This window comes from Calliphora vicina, chromosome 4 (genome assembly GCF_958450345.1).
Source record: "Calliphora vicina chromosome 4, idCalVici1.1, whole genome shotgun sequence".
In the NCBI taxonomy this organism is placed as follows: domain Eukaryota; kingdom Metazoa; phylum Arthropoda; class Insecta; order Diptera; family Calliphoridae; genus Calliphora; species Calliphora vicina.
In genome coordinates, this window is record NC_088783.1 from 57,572,821 (window position 1) to 57,591,020 (window position 18,200).

An 18,200-nucleotide genomic window follows, 5' to 3' on the forward strand; every position below is an offset into this window, starting at 1 on the left:
AATTTGGAATGTAAATAGAGCCACGAATAAGAAAAAATTAAATCTATAAATAGACCTATGACTAAGGATAAATTTGAACTATGAGTCCAAATTTGGAATATAGATAAAGTCAATATTAATGCCATATTAGGACTAAAATTAGAGGTATGATGCAGGCTAAATTTGGATTATAAATACAGACATGTTTGAGGTAAAATTGGATATTTTAATCGACCTGATCAAAATATCTTTATATATAAAATTCTTCTGGATGGTTTAGATTCTCAATTGACCTATATAGGTACAATGGGCATGGCACCTCCCATACAAAGTAAACATTTATTAATGCATATCTGGAATACTATTATAGTGGGAGTCTTCAAACTTTGTGTGAGCTATGGCAGAACAACGTTTGCCGGGACAGCTAGTATACTATAAATAGTGATCGTATTTAGATATTTGTTTTAAAAAAACTTGTGATTTATTTAAATTTTGATTTTTAATTATTCTCTTTTATCGATTATTTTGCTATAGACTTTTTGTGTAATAGAATTTTTTTTTCTAATTTTTGTTAAACAAATTATTCAATACTTTCCACCTTTAACATCTCAATTCGTTAAATAAACGTTTAAACACAATTTCATCTCAACGCCAGTAACAATATTAATTGTACTTACATCTGAAAGGGCTTAGCTAGAGATAAAAAACTACATACATACTTGTAAATAAATATTATATAGGTTTTTATTTATCTTTTGTGTACTACACATCTTAATCTTTAAGTTATAGTGCCTACTCAGACTGTGTGAGTGTTTGCGTGTGTGTAACGTTGTAAAAATAATATTAAAAATATAAAAAAAAAAATAATATTTTTCTTCGTCATCATTGAACAAAAAGTGAGAATTAGAAAACAGACCTAAAAAATAAAGTGTTAATCTATATTTTATTAACAGAGGCAGCGAACCCTTAAACAACAATAACACAAAAGCTGTAACAATCCGCTTTAGAAAATAATAATAATAATAAAACAAAGTAAAACATCTCAGATACATGGAACATACTACATACATTCATGCCATTTGCATTTTACCTATTTAAACACGTATGATACAAGTACATACGTTACTTAGATCGAAAGTATGTGTAATGTATAATTGCTTAGACTTTAGTATTGGGTATTGAGTGTATGATTGCAACAACAACAAAAAGAAAAAAATATTTACTTGAAATAACAATAACAAAACAAAAAGTGTTAACAACAACAACTAACAGATTAAGTAAATCAGTCAGTCAGTTAGTTAAGTGATTCATTGATACTACAACAAAATACTACTCTTACTCGCTCAATCTCGTCTTCTCCAACTCTCTGCGTCTAGTGCTGTGGTTTGGTAATAATCTCATCATAATTATTTCAATACATCACCACCACCACACACCGTCATCATCATTTTTTATCAACATTGAAAGTAAAAAAAAAACAAAAACCAATAATAACAGCTCAATATGAATTCGGAGCATGGGTAAATGTCACTGCTTACTTTTTTTTATAACTTTTTTATTATTAATAATTTATTTTCAATAACTATTATTTATTTTCTTTATTAATTATTACGTTTTTTATTTATTTGTATTATATAAATTTAAGCTTTATTTAGATCAGTACAGTAAATGGAAAAAGTGTTCGTACCTACCATAATTAAGTTTTAGGAAATCTTTAAAGAACTGGAATGTTACTAAACTAAATCATATTTTACTAAGTATAAGTTATAAATTATAGTGGTTGACAAAACAATGGAAACTTTTCAAATATTTCATTACAGGCCTAAAATCTGAAATAATTTTTTAAAAAATTTTAACATTTTTTTGTATACAATGGAAACTTAGGTATTATTTTAACAAATATGGTCTAAACTTTGCAATATCTCAATATTTTGTTGGGTATCCCTTATTTTTTATAACTGCTGCACATTGACGATGCATTGAACCAATTAAAGAGTCAATGGTCTCATTTGAAATATTTTGCCAATCCCTTATAACCGCCTCCGATAAATCTTCCTTCCTGGAGTAATTTTGGGTTCTTATTTTACGATCTACAATTTCCCATATATTTTCTATGGGATTGAGATCTGGCGATTGGGCAGGCCACTTCAAAACACGTACCTCGTTGGATTGTAACCACTCGGTTACAATCCTAGAGGTGTGTTTCGGGTCGTTGTGGTGTTGGAATCTGCAAACTAAGGGCATATTTTCCTCAGCGTATGGATACATAACATCGTTTAATATGGTTCTGTATCCTATACCTGTCATGGTATCTTTTATAATATGAATTGGGCCCTTACCTTGCCCTGAAAAACATCACCATACCATAATATTGCCACCGCCAAACTTTACAGTCTTATTTGTGTACTTTGGATCTAATCTTTTTCCCTTTGGTCGTCTTACAAATGTTCTCCCATCACTGCTATTAACAACCTCTCGAGGAGTTATTTTTGGGAATTTCTTGAACTCTCCCGCTATTAAATTATCTTGTCTAGGAGTAGTCTTAAGAGGTCTTCCACCTAAATGTTGAGTTTTTACAGAACCGGTCTCACGAAATTTCTTTATAATTTTTGAAACTGCTGATTTATTTATTGAATATTTGTCACAGATACTTTTTTGTTTTAAACCAGCTTTAAAATCGTTAATTATTTTATTTTTTAAGTCTTCACAAATCTTAACTTTAGCCATTTTCGTTAACTTTGAAAAAAAGCAATTATGCGAAAAACTTAGAAAAAGAAATTGTGAAAAATTACCAGAATTTAAAAATAAAAAAAAATAACTGCAAACAAAACTATATAAGTAAAATACTAAAAAAAAAATTTTATTTTAAAAAAATATTTTATATTTTGGGCTACATATGGAATATTTGGAAAAGTTTCCATTGTTTTGTCAACCACTATATATAAATAGAGACATGATGCTGACGACATTTTTACTGTAAATAGAGATATGATCAGTCCAAAATATGTTGGTCTATAAAAGAATCCGCAATTAACGATTAAGAGCCAGTTTTTGACTTCGTATTTAAATATGAATTATATTTAAGTTCTATTTAAATACGAAAATGAGTTTCTCACTGCTTTTTTAAATGATACTTAAATGGTCAACGTTGGCCATTTAAATTTTATTTAAGTTTCATAAACTACCATATGTTTTTGACAGCTGACTTTTGTTGTTTGGTTTTTTTCACTCTATTGTAGTGAAAAAAAACCAAACAACAGGGTCTTGCAAAAACTACAATTTCGATGCGGGGCAATTGGAGCTTCTTTTGTGCATTTTCCTACCAATTATTTTATTGTTTAATAAACTTTTATTTCCTATTGGGCAAAATGTATCAATTTTTGTTTTGGTTGAACAGCTGTTTTAAGCAAAACTATCGATAAATTTTTGACATTTAGTAGTGCTACCATACTTTTATCTTATTTAAATAAGACAAATTATGTAGCACTGAAAAACTCAAACTGTATTTAAATACAACTTATTTTTAAGTAAAAATTAACTAAATACGTATTTAAATAACAAGTCAAAAACTGGGCATAAGAATAAATTTGAAATATAAATTTGAACAATAAATATGGCCATAAATAAGAATTCATTTGAGCAATAAATTGAGCCACGATTAAGAATAAATTTTAACAATAAAAAGAAGAAATTTGAAATATATAAATAGGCTTGTTATTTTGTCTAAATTTTAAATATAAAAGGAGCCGGGATTAGTGATAAATCTCGACTATAAAAAGAACCGCGATTAACGCAAAATTTTAAATATGGAGAATAAACTTGAATAAATATTACCAATAAATAGAGCCACAATTAAGAATAAATTTAAACTTTAAAAAGTGTCGCGATTAAGAACTGCAATAAAAAGAGCAGTGATTAACTCCAAATTTTAATAATAAATAGAGCCACAATTAAGAATTAATTTGAACAATTCAGAGAGTCACGGATAAGAATAATTTTTAACTTACGATTACGATTTTGCCAAAATTTTAACGATAGAGTAGCTATTAAGGCTAAATGTTTTTAAGTATAAATCGATTAAAAATAAATATTAACTATAAAAGAGCAACAATTAAGAATAAATTTAAACAATAAATAGAATTAAAATAAAGAATAAATTTGAACTATAAAAAGATAAGCGATTAAGTGCAATTTTGAAGAATTAATAGAGCCATGAGTTTTAGGATAATTTAATCTATAAACGACTTAAGTTTTTACCTAAAGACGCCGCGTTTAATCTATAATTGTGCAGTGATTATTGCTAAATTATAACTATAGATCCACCATTAAGAATAGTTTTGAACAATAGAAAGAACCGCGATTAGGAATAATTTCCTTTTCTCACCACTCTGGATGCGCGCTAGAGTGTCCAAAAAACGGGCAAGTTTAGCAAACCGGTTTCCGGTTTAACCGAAAATGTGTTTTTTGAAAAAACCGGTTTGAGTATTGTCTCTTAAAAAACCGGTAAAGCGTTTTCGGTTTTTGTCTTCAAAAAAAAACTGGTTAACCGGTTTATAATAAATTTTTATTTAATGTGTAAAAGGTATACTTAAATTTATTTTTATTTTTGGGTGCTAATAGGAAATGTGTTAAGAATTGTGCACTAAATCTTCGGAAATTTAGCATTTTTGAATTCTTAAGGCTCTAACTTTATGCAATTATTTTATATATTTTACGAAATATTGTCAAATGCTATAATTTAATATAAAATAAATCAATATTTTTAAAAGTATTATCAAAGTTTTTCATAAATATGTAGATTGAGCTTTAGAAAATATATGACATTAAAACCGGTTAGCCGTCTTACAAAAACCGGTTTTTCAAAAAACCGAAAACTTAAGAAAACGTAAACCGGTTGAGTTTACAAAGATGAAAAAACCGGTTAACCGGTTTTCGGTTTTAGATACTCTAATCCGCGCATATACTTTATGGATTCCAATAATACGTAATTAGTATAATTAATATATATTACGAAAATAACTCATACGACCCATAGTTTTATTATAATAATTTTTTTGTGTTGTACAATAACGAAATTTATTCTGAATGAAAATTATTATTATGATTGGGAATTATAAATTATGAACAACACAAAATGGGACATATTATATACGCAGACTTTTTCTATTGAGTGTATACATTTTATTTAAACTCGTTTGGCATTTAATTTCTCTGCATATAAATGTGTTATTTAAGTTAAATTTATATCATGTATTTCTCATTCTTATCGTTTGTTATTTAAGAAAATATACAATTAAATAATTGTGACTTAATAATGTCTAAAGTTCGTTTTACTAAATTACACTAAAGAAAATGGAGAAATAGTAAAAAGAAACTTGATTTAAATTCTATTAGAGATAATATATGTAGTATTAATTAAAGGGAAGTGTTTCGCCTAAATTCAGAACAACTGCTTCAAATGGGACAAAGATTATAGAAAAAAATGTATTATCGATAATTTTTTTTTACAAAACTAAAGTTATCAATTCTAAAGAACAAAAGTTATCGATAACTTTTTTATAGAAATCTAAAGTTATCGATAACTTTTCTATTGAAAATTAAAATTATCGATAACTTTTCTGTAGAAAATAAAAGTTATCGATAACTTTTCTATAGAAAATAAAAGTTATCGATAACTTTTCTATAGAAGTTATCGATAACTTTTCTGTAGAAAATAAAAGTTATCTATAATTTTTCAATATAAAATAAAAGTTATCGATAACTTTTCTACAGAAAATAAAAGTTTTCGATAACTTTTCTATAGAAGTTATCGATAACTTTTCTGTAGAAAATAAAAGTTATCGATAACTTTTCTATAGAAAATAAAGGTTATCGATAACTTTTCTAAACAAAATAAAAGTTATCGATAACTTTTCTAAACAAAATAAAAGTTATCGATAACTTTTCTATAGAAAATAAAAGTTATCGATAACTTTTCTATAGAAAATAAAAGTTATCGATAACTTTTCTATTGAAAATAAAAGTTATCGATAACTTTTCTATTGAAAATAAAAGTTATCGATAACTTTTCTATTGAAAATAAAAGTTATCGATAACTTTTCTATAGAAAATAATAGTTATCGATAACTTTTCTATAGAAAATAAAAGTTATCGATAACTTTTCAATTGAAAATAAAAGTTATCGATAACTTTTCTATTGAAAATAAAAGTTATCGATAACTTTTCTATAGAAAATAAAAGTTATCGATAACTTTTCTATAGAAAATAAAAGTTATCGATAACTTTTCTATAGAAAATAAAAGTTATCGATAACTTTTCTATAGAAAATAAAAGTTATCGATAACTTTTCTATAGAAAATAAAAGTTATCGATAACTTTTCTATAGAAAATAGAAGTTATAGATAACTTTTCTATAGAAAATAAAAGTTATCGATAACTTTTCTATTGAAAATTAAAATTATCGATAACTTTTCTATAGAAAATAAAAGTTATCGATAACTTTTCTATAGAAAATAAAAGTTATCGATAACTTTTCTATAGAAAATAAAAGTTATCGATAACTTTTCTATAGAAAATAAAAGTTATCGATAACTTTTCTATAGAAAATAAAAGTTATCGATAACTTTTCTATAGAAAATAAAAATTATCGATAACTTTTCTATAGAAAATAAAAGTTATCGATAACTTTTCTATAGAAAATAAAAGTTATCGAGAGATTTTCTACAGAAAATAAAATGTATCGATTTTTCTACTGAAAATGAAAATTATCGATAACTTTTCTATTGAAAATTAAATTTATCGATAACTTGTATATAGAAACTGAGATTTATCGAGTAGAAAAAACTGTGTGATTATTTTGAGTAATTTTTAGCTTGAGTCACTTATGTTTTTGAAACTGAGTTAGGTCATTGAAAGGAGAGTTTCCGATCTACTATATGTATTTATCTATGGTTGAAACTAGAACCTAAAACCATTAAATTGGATTAACGTTAGATTCGATTTATTTTTAGCTTATCTAAACTGATTATTAATTGGCATTTGATCTACAAGTAAAAAACTCGCCCTAAGTTATTTTCGATGGTTTTTAATAGACCGATCGATCGTCTCAACATTAACTAAAATAACTTATTTCTGTTGAATTTTATATGAATACTAATACATTGAGAGTATTTATGAGGGCTATTTATGAGATTGATAATCTTGCAGGGGACTTGTATGGGGTCGAAGTGAAATCGTGGACTCAAATCCAGAATTTTAATAATTTACACAGGTTGCGTACATGGCCCGAATAAAACTTAAGTTTTAATTTAAACAAATTATTTTTAAAATTTTAATTTTTACTTCTTACAACGTCCTAATTTAATTCTAATCAGAAATTCCTTAGAAGTATTATCTGATATGTATCTACATTAAATTATTTAAGTCTTATTTTTTTAATTAGTTATATTGTATGTGTGCTTTAATTTCTTATTATTTTTATTACCTTAATTGTGCATTAATGTGCAGTTGTTGTTCTTAAGCATTATAAATTATTTTATTTGCATGCATTTTACTACTTCTACTATATTTGCCACTTAGAATAAACAACCCTTTACTAATCATATGTATTTTATCACGTGCCTTTTTGCTTTTATTTGGGTTACGTGGTACTTTTCTTCCCCCCACTCTACTTACAGATTTAATCCAGCCTTTAATATGGCCACCATAAGGCAAGCCTTCTCAGAGGCTGTTGAAAGAGGTAAGTGAGCCGTTTATAAAAACGTTCTTTTCTCGGTTCTATGTTTCCTTTGTATAATTTCGTTCTTTATGTTTTTTTTGTTTGTTATGAATTCATTACGTTAAATGTTTTATTTTTTGTTTGTACGGTTTTTGGCAAAAAAAGGCATTTTCTCAACTAATTGAGCAATATAAGTATGTATGTATGTATGTAGGTACATTTAAATGTACGTAGGCATTAATTAACACTCATGAAACTGGATTTCAAATAAAATTTGTTTTAATATACATAAGTAAGAAGTGGAACCAACAAAAGCTGCCAGCTGAATGGTTACAAAAATACTAATAAAAAAGAAATGAAGACTAAAAGAAAACCAAGTTTGCACATTAATCTTCAAACACCCACCATTACAGCCAAAGACAGTTTATAAATATACAATGGTCTCTGAATGGAAATAAAAGCAGCAGACTGACTATTGCACTTCAGTTTTCCCTCGCCTTGCTACAATTTGCCATTTTTATTTACAGACCCAGAAACACTCACACATAACCCCACTCACGTAATGTTGCATTAGGGTTTCCAAAAAACAACTGTTGATAAACTGTTGCTTGAGTCTAGGTGACGTGTTTGTGTTACGTGGAGTAAAACTCTACACTGTGTTTTACCTGGGTAGAGACAATATTGAAACACATACTACTAGTTTATGGGTTTTAATGTATTACATTAAATCTGCCATTTCTAACCGGCTAATCCAATTGACTTAGACCCCTCAGGAGCGTCGCTGTGGGGTCTCAAAGTAAGACATGCCAGACATGCAAATTTTGTTAATGCTTATCAAAAATCATTGCTTTTAATACATATTTAATGCCTTTGAATTTCCTTCTTCAAGCATAGACCTTAGACTTCAAATATCCCTACAAAAAATTCAATAGTGTTAAATCTGAATGACAATTCTGATCACCGAAACGGGAGAGTACACGACAAGTAAATGTCTGATGCACTCAATGATTTCTTTACGGCCACATAAATATCATCCAATTTAGTCATAGATAAATCGATTATAATACACATTCAGCCCAATTATGAATAAAAATTCCACTGGAGTTTTTCCCCTTTTCTCATTTTTCCTATTCAAATTCAATGGGAAAAAACTTCCGGGGAACAAACTTCCGCGGAATTTTTTATTCATAATTGGGCTGATTATGTTGAAATTCTGTATTCGTTATTGAACATTTTCCTACATCTTTCGCACTTCATGCTGAAATAATTGGAGCTTTTATTGACACCATTGCAATTAGAGATACATTCCAAGGGGACGTAATATCACTAACCTTGTGAATTCTGGTATTAAATCAAATCTTCCTGGATCTCAACACTTTTGAAGTATAGGCTGATGATGTTGTTTTTTTAGTTAATACACAAATTTCCGACTACTCTCTCCGGAGTAATGAAATAAATAGAACAGACCTAAGGGATTTTGGTATTCAATGAAATTCTTCTGGATCTCAACACACTTGGAGTTGCATATGCCGATCGCTGATATTAATACTCAGACAGACTGTTCTATTTACAGGTGTAAGAATACCGAACTTCAGGATCCCTAAACTTGAGACAAAATATCTAAAGCTGTCAAAGGAAGTAAAGTTTCTAGGTGTGATTTTCAATATTGTTGAAATCAAATGTTGTCCACATCAATATCATACTATTTAAGCAGAAATAACACTGTTATCAGGTCACAATATCGAGCACCGGTAATAGTTACCAGCCTCATATTTGAAGAAATTTGGTGCAATGATTCATCCATAAAAATCAGCACAGAACATAAAATAAAATCAGCACAGAATAGTTACTCGTTGTTTCTCGATAATGGCAAATGATCAACAAATCCCTCATAGTGAAAATATGCTTCATCGCTTAGGATAATTTTCCTCAAAAAATCAGCTTCCACTTGTTGATGATCAATAATCCTTTCAAAGAACTTTATGTTTGCTGCTTCAGGTTTTGTGTCAAATGAACTTTGTAAGCATGGCGACGTAGATATTCTGTGAGTATACGCTGAATTACTATGGGCACTTACATATTAATGTCGATTACTGCATCGCAAAACCTTTTTTCGATAGGCAGTTCCATATTTTAATTCCGAATAGGGATTTATGGCAGAGCGGACTCTTATCCCCTGACAATGTCAGAAGGGTCGGTGGTGGTTTCTTCATTGATAACTATGGGATTAAATCCTACTTCAGACTACCTAACTTCTGCACGGCTCTTCAGGCGGAAGTTACGCCCATTAAACCTGCATCCAACTGGCTGAGATTTTATCGAATATCTGGTGATATATGCATATTTACTGATAGCAAGGAAGCCGTTAACGGAATAGCGGGTGTCTTCACGACATCTAGGTTAACCGAGGAATGCCGGGTATCCCTTAATGAGATAGCGAGATATTCTAGAATAACGCTTATATGGGTCCCTGTTCACGATGGAAATCAGGGTAATTGTAGCAGGCGAACTGGCCAAAAGGGGTGCCATGATGGATGATGAGGAGATCGACCTCTTTTCTGGTATTTCCCTTTTTAAATGCAAGATGTCTGTTCAGCGAATACTATATGAATCTGCACAAAGCAGGTGGACCAATGATTCTTCCTGTGTTATAACGAGGTCTACTTGACCTGTATATGATGCCAGTAGGACGAATATACTTATGGAATATCGTCGTGAGCAAATAAGGCTAATTGTTTCCTTCATTACAGGACACTGTATAATTGGGACACATGCTAGGATATTGAGTCCACGTTACAATGACTACTTTAGGAGCTGTCATAATGAAGAAGAGGAGGAGACGGTGTCCCACCTATTCTGAGGGAACGCATCCTCGGATTACCATTCCTATTATGCTTATATGAGCTATCAAGGTTGAGTCTTAGACGAATCTACTCTTTCATCAGAGAATCTGGTTGTTTTAGCCTGGAAACAATGGACGTATAATTAATAACCAGATGTTTAGCCCTTGGGTATCACAATGGGATCAGTTTTGAATGGACCCAAGTGAGCTGCTTGAAGAGTGGCTACCCATGGAACCTAACTTATACGCTGTGGAGATCATCTTGAAAGCTGAATTCTGATTTGATATTAACACAGCTTGTTTTTGGACACAGTACGTTTAACATAACCCAATGATGGCTTCCGTTGACGCTATGATATCATTATCGAAATAACAGCAATTACCGAGATATAATCGTAAATACCGTTTTCTCTAAATCGGTATTTGCTTAATCATTCAAGCTACACCGAAATTACCGTTATCATTACTGTTACCGAAATAATCCAAATTAGCGTTACCCATACCTTTCAACCGTTTAGAATCGGTAGCCAATCTTGGCATAATCAATTGATCCAATCTCCCTAAATTTTCCAATTACTCTTTTCACAGTTAACGAAGTTAAATCAATGTTCTTTCTATATTTTGTACGAAATTTATGAACTGTGAAAGCAAAACTTCCATTATTTTTAAAAATATTGTTCTGTTCAACAATTAAAACGCGTTGTTCTCTCTTGTATCTATTTTGTATGAAATTTATGAACTGTGACCGCCAAACTTTCATTATTTTTGAAATATTGTTCTGTTCAACAATGAAAACGCATTGTTCTCTCTTGTATCTATTTTTACTAACCCTAAACGGTAAACTCTCAAACTTTTGTTTGAGAGTTGTGTGATATTTAGCTTTTTCATAACAGTTGCTTCTATTTCTTGTATATTCGTCTCCACTCTCTTCCGTAGCTCTTTAACGTTACGTCTTCGATGCGTTACCTCACTTCTACTGACATTCCTCGGCATGTAATCGTCTGTTGACGAACCGGCAGAGTTATTCCTAATCTTACTTTAGTCTGAGACATTTCCACTGTTGACCAAATACCTCCTGTACCCTCGACCTCTGTATAATTCTTATATCCAAGTAATCATTCAAAATTCAAACCACTGAGCCATGTGAGATGCCTTCCACAATTTCTCGCACCTTCAATCTCCGATCGGTCAACAAATGTAGTCGTTTTTTTTCAAATCCTCATTAAATAGGCCTAATAAGTTGAATGTACTCAATGTGGAATATACCGCGTGCATCCGAGAAACCGGTCGCCATGACTTTATTGGATGATAAACCCTCCTTGGCCTATTTTGGCGTCGATTCACCCCGAGAAACCCACAGCTTTGACTGCTGTTTAGTTTCTGGTATGTTGAGGTGCAACCACGGTTACGAAATGTCAACACCAAGTCAACGCCAAACACTCCTGCGAAGTTGTCTATTGTGTTTGTGGTCGATTGTGAGCAAACGCGGCACCTATCTTTCGGAAAGCTTTCTCATACCCAAGTAATCATTCAAAATTGAACCCAGTGAGCCATGAGATTAATATGGCTTCCACAATCTCGCTTTCAATCTCCGGTAGTCCAACACTATATACCGGATCCAGGTCAACAATTTGGGGGCCATAATAAATTAAAATTTATTTTATATTTTTTTTCTTCCTTTTTTATATTAAAACTTCGGATTTGTGGAGCGATTTCCTTGGACTACAACTGGGCGTCCAGAACGTCCGGACCTTTCGTGCTTAATGAGCACACGTAATTCACTTTTTTCCATTTTCTCCTCAACTCACGTGGTAGTCTGTTATCATGGCTGTCTGATACAAACTAAATGACTCAGCTTGTTCAAATTTTGACAGGAGTCAACTGAGAAATGCCTATTGACAAGAGCGGTCAATTTGCGGGAAATTCAAAATGTCACAAACTTATTGAACCACGGTCGCACCTGTTACCCTGCGTCTCCACGTAGTAATATTTATTGCTGCAATTGTCAAATTTGATTGCGTCAATAAAATTTGCGAGTGTAGACCGCAAATTGCCATATGTAGCAATCCATTGCGCAATGATTGCTCTACTGATTGTTTGAGCAATTATTTCTAAGTAATAAGCTGTCAGTTCAGTTGTCATTAATGTAAAATTTCTTCTATGATTCGGGTGCGATTAATTTATACATATTTAATTTATTTAAGTACCAAAAGTAAAAAATACAAAGAAATTAGTGAAAAAATCATTCAATAGAAATTATAAGCAAAATACACCACAGAACTTCTAGAACTTTTCGCGTTAAAAATTTTGTATTTGTGACGAACGTTTTCTCCACCTAAAGCAATCAGCAATCACTCTGTTGTTGTTCTGTCGACGTTATTTCTTGTGCTTAGCAATATAAATTGCTACGTGGAGACCTAGGGTTAGGTGAAGTTATTTTTGTTACAGGAATAATCTCTTCAATTTGACCAAATTTATTAATAATTCGCACTTTTATGCGTAACATCAGTTTTTGGAAACCCTACATACTGCAACAAATCTAATTTACATAACTTTTAGTATCTTTTTTTTTTTTTTAAATTTCTGTTTGTCGTCTTCCTCCTTTATAATGTAATTTTTTAATGTTTGTATATCTGTATGTTTGCTTGTTTATTTTTTCCTTTTCCTGTAGTGAGGATGCCTACACCTACACGTTTAAGAGATCTCATAAGACAGATACGTGCTGCTCGTACAGCTGCAGAAGAACGTGCTGTTGTTAATAAAGAATGTGCCTACATACGCACCACTTTTCGAGAAGAGGATCCAGTATGGAGGTTAGTAGACGATGATTAGATTTGTGAAATAGCTATAAACGAAGATACAACCATAATAAAATAAAACTTAATCTAAATATTTTTTTATAATCGTTTCTTGTTTTTGCTTTTTACAGATGTCGCAATATTGCCAAATTATTATACATACACATGTTGGGCTATCCGGCACACTTTGGGCAATTGGAGTGTTTAAAACTGACGGCGAGTACACGTTTCACAGATAAACGAATTGGTTACTTGGGAGCCATGCTGTTGCTAGACGAACGTCAAGATGTTCATTTATTAATAACAAATTGTTTAAAAACGTATGTTTAATAATTGTATTACAGCCTGTTGCTGTAAGCAAGCAGCAGACCTGTTTTAATAATAATTAATTGTTTTTCCTTGTTAATTTTTAATTAAATGTAAAATGTGTTTTTGTTTTTTATATTTCTTTTTCAATACAACACAACTGAACACCATCACCATAAATCAACAGTGATTTAAATAGTTCAACACAATTTGTTGTAGGTTTGGCACTGTGCACCTTGGGTGCCATTGCCTCGCCTGAAATGGCACGTGATTTAGCCAGCGAAGTGGAGCGTCTTATGAAATCACCAAATACTTATATACGCAAAAAAGCCATCCTTTGTGCTTTTCGTGTTATTCGCCGCGTACCCGAATTAATGGAGATTTTCCTACCGGCCACTCGTTCTCTGTTGAGTGAGAAAAATCATGGTAAGTGTTGTTTGCGTTTTTATACTTTTCTTGTTTGCATACGATATGGTTTATTATTGTTAAATTTAAGGTTTTTAATGCTTAGTTTTGCTTAAACTATTAAGGAGTTGATTACGTTGTAACATGCAGGTCATCTGTTACTAAATATATAGTTTAAAATCTGTTTTTTTTTGTTGGTGTTTAGTATTTGTTCTAAAAGATTTATGTTTTTCATTGAAACTTTGTTCACGGAAAGAAATTTAAGAAATATAATAATAAGGGTTACCATTACCGTTATCCCTAAAATACCCTTTTAGTTTGACTACTACATATTATTCTTAAAATATCGCTATCGAAATCAACAAGGAAGCTATCGGATAAACAATTTCCAGCTTATCTTTGACAGTCTCTTTAGCATTGCAACAACAAGGGTTTCATGGATAAATAAGACTTGTCGAGGTCATCAAAAAGGGTATTTGTTTGTGAGATGATCATCGTTGGAGTCAAATCTCTTTCCCCAGAGCCATTTCTTCAGGTTTGGAAACAAGAAATAGTCACTCGGGGCTAAATCCAAAGAATAGGGCGGATGAGGGAGTAATTCGTTGCATAATTGTAGCTTTGTTTACAGCACATGTGTGCACGATTGCCTTTGTGGTCGATTGTGAGCATCTTACCATCTTGCGGAAAGCATTCTCATACCTAGAGTTTCGTGTTCCGTTTTAATCGAAACTGAGACCGCGGTTTTTCAAGGCCTAAACCCGAAACCGACAATTATTCTTCGGTTTTAACTTTTAATCTATTTTCAGTAGAAAAATTAAAAATTTAGATATGAAAAAACTTTTTCATCCAATGATTCATCCAAGTATTTCCTGAGAATTAAAATTCAAATAACTGTTTATTTATTTAATTTAAAAAAAGAATACAAAGTATTTTTAACAAAGACATAGTTTTTTCAAATATCCAATAAAAGTATGGAGTACTGGCTGAAGGAAATAGTACTATTACTATTAAGAAGGAAATAGTACTATTAAGTCTCCTAATGAACCACTAAAGTTTCAGGTTTATTGGTTCATTTTAATGTGGATTCTAGCTCATTTGAAACGCATTATTAGAATTAAAAAAGTACCATAAAGTACCATTTTGAAAAACGAAAAAGTACTCCTTAGTTTGTTTTAGTTCTCCTTTTTTTGGTATCATAATACCATAATACTTGAATATTTCTTTACTGAGAAGCTTATTATCCAACTTTAATGTATATAAGCTAACTAATTTAATATATTAAAAAAGTTCCATTAAAAAAATGTACCAATTTTCCTTTATCTTCTTCAACATCCGTCAAGTTTGAATTTTAAATTTGTTAGCTTTTCCTATATTAGACCCCTTTCACACTAGGCAATTTAGTTGCGCAAGCAACTGATTTTGTTTCTATAATACTTGATATTTAATAAATTATCACAAAACCGATCTCTAATCTACTCATACCTATGTGATGATTCAAAATTGAAACCATTGAGCCATGTGAGATGCATATGGCTTCCACAATCTCTCGCACTTTCAATCTCCGATCAGCCAACTCCATATCGTAAATTTGTTCTATTGTTTCGAGTGTGCAGAGCTTATCCATGGTTTGAATGATGGTTTTTTTTCCACAAAAAATAATGGAAAAGTTCAATTTTTTCCATTTTCTCCTCAACTCACATGGTAGTCTGCTATCAATAGCTGTCAAAAACAAACTAAATGACACAGCTAGTTCAAATTTTGACAGGAGTCAACTGACAGATGCCAGTTGACAGGAGCAGTGTTGCCGCTTTCAGTTAAGAGGTGGGGAATTGCAAAAGTCAAGGACTTAATTAATTAAAATATTTCTACTTTAGACTATATTCTCATCAGCTTCGCCCGCTTAAAAATTTGTTAATTTTATAAAATAGTCTGTGGATAACAGCTTCAGCCCAATTATGAATGGAAATTCCCTGGGAGTTTTTTCCCATTGAATTTGAAAAGGAAAAATAGGAAAAGGGAAAGAAAAAACTCCCGGGGCATTCATAATTGAGCTGTTTATAAATATGTACTATTAAAAAAACAAAACTAAATAAATACTTCTTTATTTTAGGTATTTTAATAACGGGCGTAACATTAATCACAGAAATGTGTGAGAACAGTGCCGATACTTTGATGCATTTTAAAAAGGTAAGTAAGCTATAAATTATATCAAATTTACTTCATTCAGAATGTCAATCTTAAACATTTGTCATGCATTTAGTAAAAAAACAAACAAAGATGTGCTAAAATCTAAAACATATTTTCAATCTATGTTCAAAAACCCATGATTTCCATAACAAAAATTATAACAAATATAAAATGAATGTCTGAACAATTGGAATGCCCGCCCATTCATTAATATAATGTAGTGATATTTTCATTATGTATTTATGTTTTCTTTTGTATCCTAATTATTATATATTTATTATTACTACTACTACTACTCCAAGCACATGCTCACCTGCTCTTTACTTTAAATGTGAAATGTTTCCTTTAAAAAAAAAAATCTTTTCTATAAATCGAAAATGAAAAATCTTACATACAACAGACAAATAAAGCATCGTGTTGGCATGTTGTGGCATTTTTAGTCTAAATAAATAAAAAAAAGAAATACTACTCTATTCAAAACTAAAAATAATCAAACATATTACTTACACCCACAACAAGTACTTCAAAAACTTCCCCTACTTCCAAATTATTGGCATTCCATTATTGCTTTATGTTTTGAAAATTTTATTTCAATATTTTTGCGTTTGGCCAAGTTTTGTTTTTTTTTTAATTTATTTAGTTCTTTATGCTAAACAATTAATGCTAATTTATTGTTTTTTCCTTTAAAAAAATAAAATTACAAAAACCAAAAAACATCAACAACAAAAAAAAAAAACATATACGTAAACTTTAATTGTAATTTGCTTGCCAGGATAGCGGAAATCGAGAGGTATGAATATGATGTAAAATTTTGATTTGAAGCTCTGGTCGTTGATTTTCGTTATTTTTTTTATTGTTTAAATTGTTGAATTGAATTCTTGCGGCACTTTTAAGTTTAATTTATTCTTAATAGTTTTTGCATTTGTTAGCTTAAGATTTATGTAGAATTTTAACTATTTGAAGTCTCATTTCATTTACTTTTTGAGTTAGATTTTTGGTAACTCTAGATTTAGAATGCCTATATTCAAGCATTGTTAAAAAAACTATGTTCATACAATTTAGATTAGATTTGAATTGACAAAACTTTAACCATTCAAAATTTTAATGAATATTATTAACTTTGATTATTAAGAATTTATTTCTTTTGAATTACGTAATTGGAATAAAATCCTTTGAATGAAACTAAAAGTTAAACCAGTTCCATGAAGTTGTTTGGTAACTGGTTTCTGATCTATAGGAATAAACTAAATTCAATATTTTTAATCGATATAGAACTAGAGAATTTGTTTATGCTTATTTTATTACGTTGCTTAGAATAAATATATTTCAAATCTAAAAAAGGTTTAGGTGGTCATGAAAAAAATATCAATACACCAAGCTAAACATGTGCATTCTTCGCTGTCTCAGTGACGACTAAATAAAAGTGAATAAGAATATGTGTGTGGCTAGCTAGCAGTAGGGTCAACATATTTATTATTGTCATGATGGAATATTACGGTTTCATGTCTGACCGCATATTTTTTATTTTTTTTTTTAAAGTGAAGTAACACTCATGCAATTAATATGCCTATATTAAATGTGTTACTTTCTTTGGAAAGGGGTTAGAGTGTACAGGAAAAGGTGGTGAAAGGAGGAGAAAAGCTTTTTAATTGACAACTCTGCAATTGCGTGTTATGTTTGTTATTAGTGCAGGTTGCAGCGCCTCTGGTGGTGAGATGGCGCCTTAGTCAAGCCAACATCCTTTATTTAATTATTTTACTTCGGTGGCGTTTTAGTGTTATACCACCGAAGGAGGGCGCTGTGATAAATATTAGTTATTAGTAAACTAATAATTATAAACTGATGTTGTTGATTGGCAGCGGCTGGGAATCGAACCCATGCCACAAATACCATATCATCTTAATGATCAAACGCGCTAACCAATTTCGCTCAATGCTCGCTTCAAATCAGAAACCTTTGGTCCCAC

At 30.6% G+C, this 18,200-nt stretch overlaps 1 protein-coding gene across 4 annotated transcripts in view; it reads left to right on the forward strand.

Moving 5' to 3' along the window:
- Positions 1–18,200, forward strand: part of AP-1gamma (adaptor protein complex 1, gamma subunit) — a 38,713-nt gene that overhangs the window by 8,585 nt on the left and 11,928 nt on the right. For 3 of the 4 annotated variants that reach the window (XM_065510216.1, XM_065510217.1, XM_065510215.1), the window contains exons 2-7: positions 1,356–1,499; positions 7,656–7,717; positions 13,210–13,351; positions 13,468–13,656; positions 13,830–14,068; positions 16,158–16,234. In XM_065510216.1, coding sequence (XP_065366288.1) covers positions 1,483–1,499; positions 7,656–7,717; positions 13,210–13,351; positions 13,468–13,656; positions 13,830–14,068; positions 16,158–16,234 — 726 coding nt within the window. In that variant the 5' untranslated portion in view covers positions 1,356–1,482. The remainder of the gene's footprint in view (positions 1–1,355; positions 1,500–7,655; positions 7,718–13,209; positions 13,352–13,467; positions 13,657–13,829; positions 14,069–16,157; positions 16,235–18,200) is intronic. The other variant, XM_065510214.1, reaches the window with a different exon arrangement.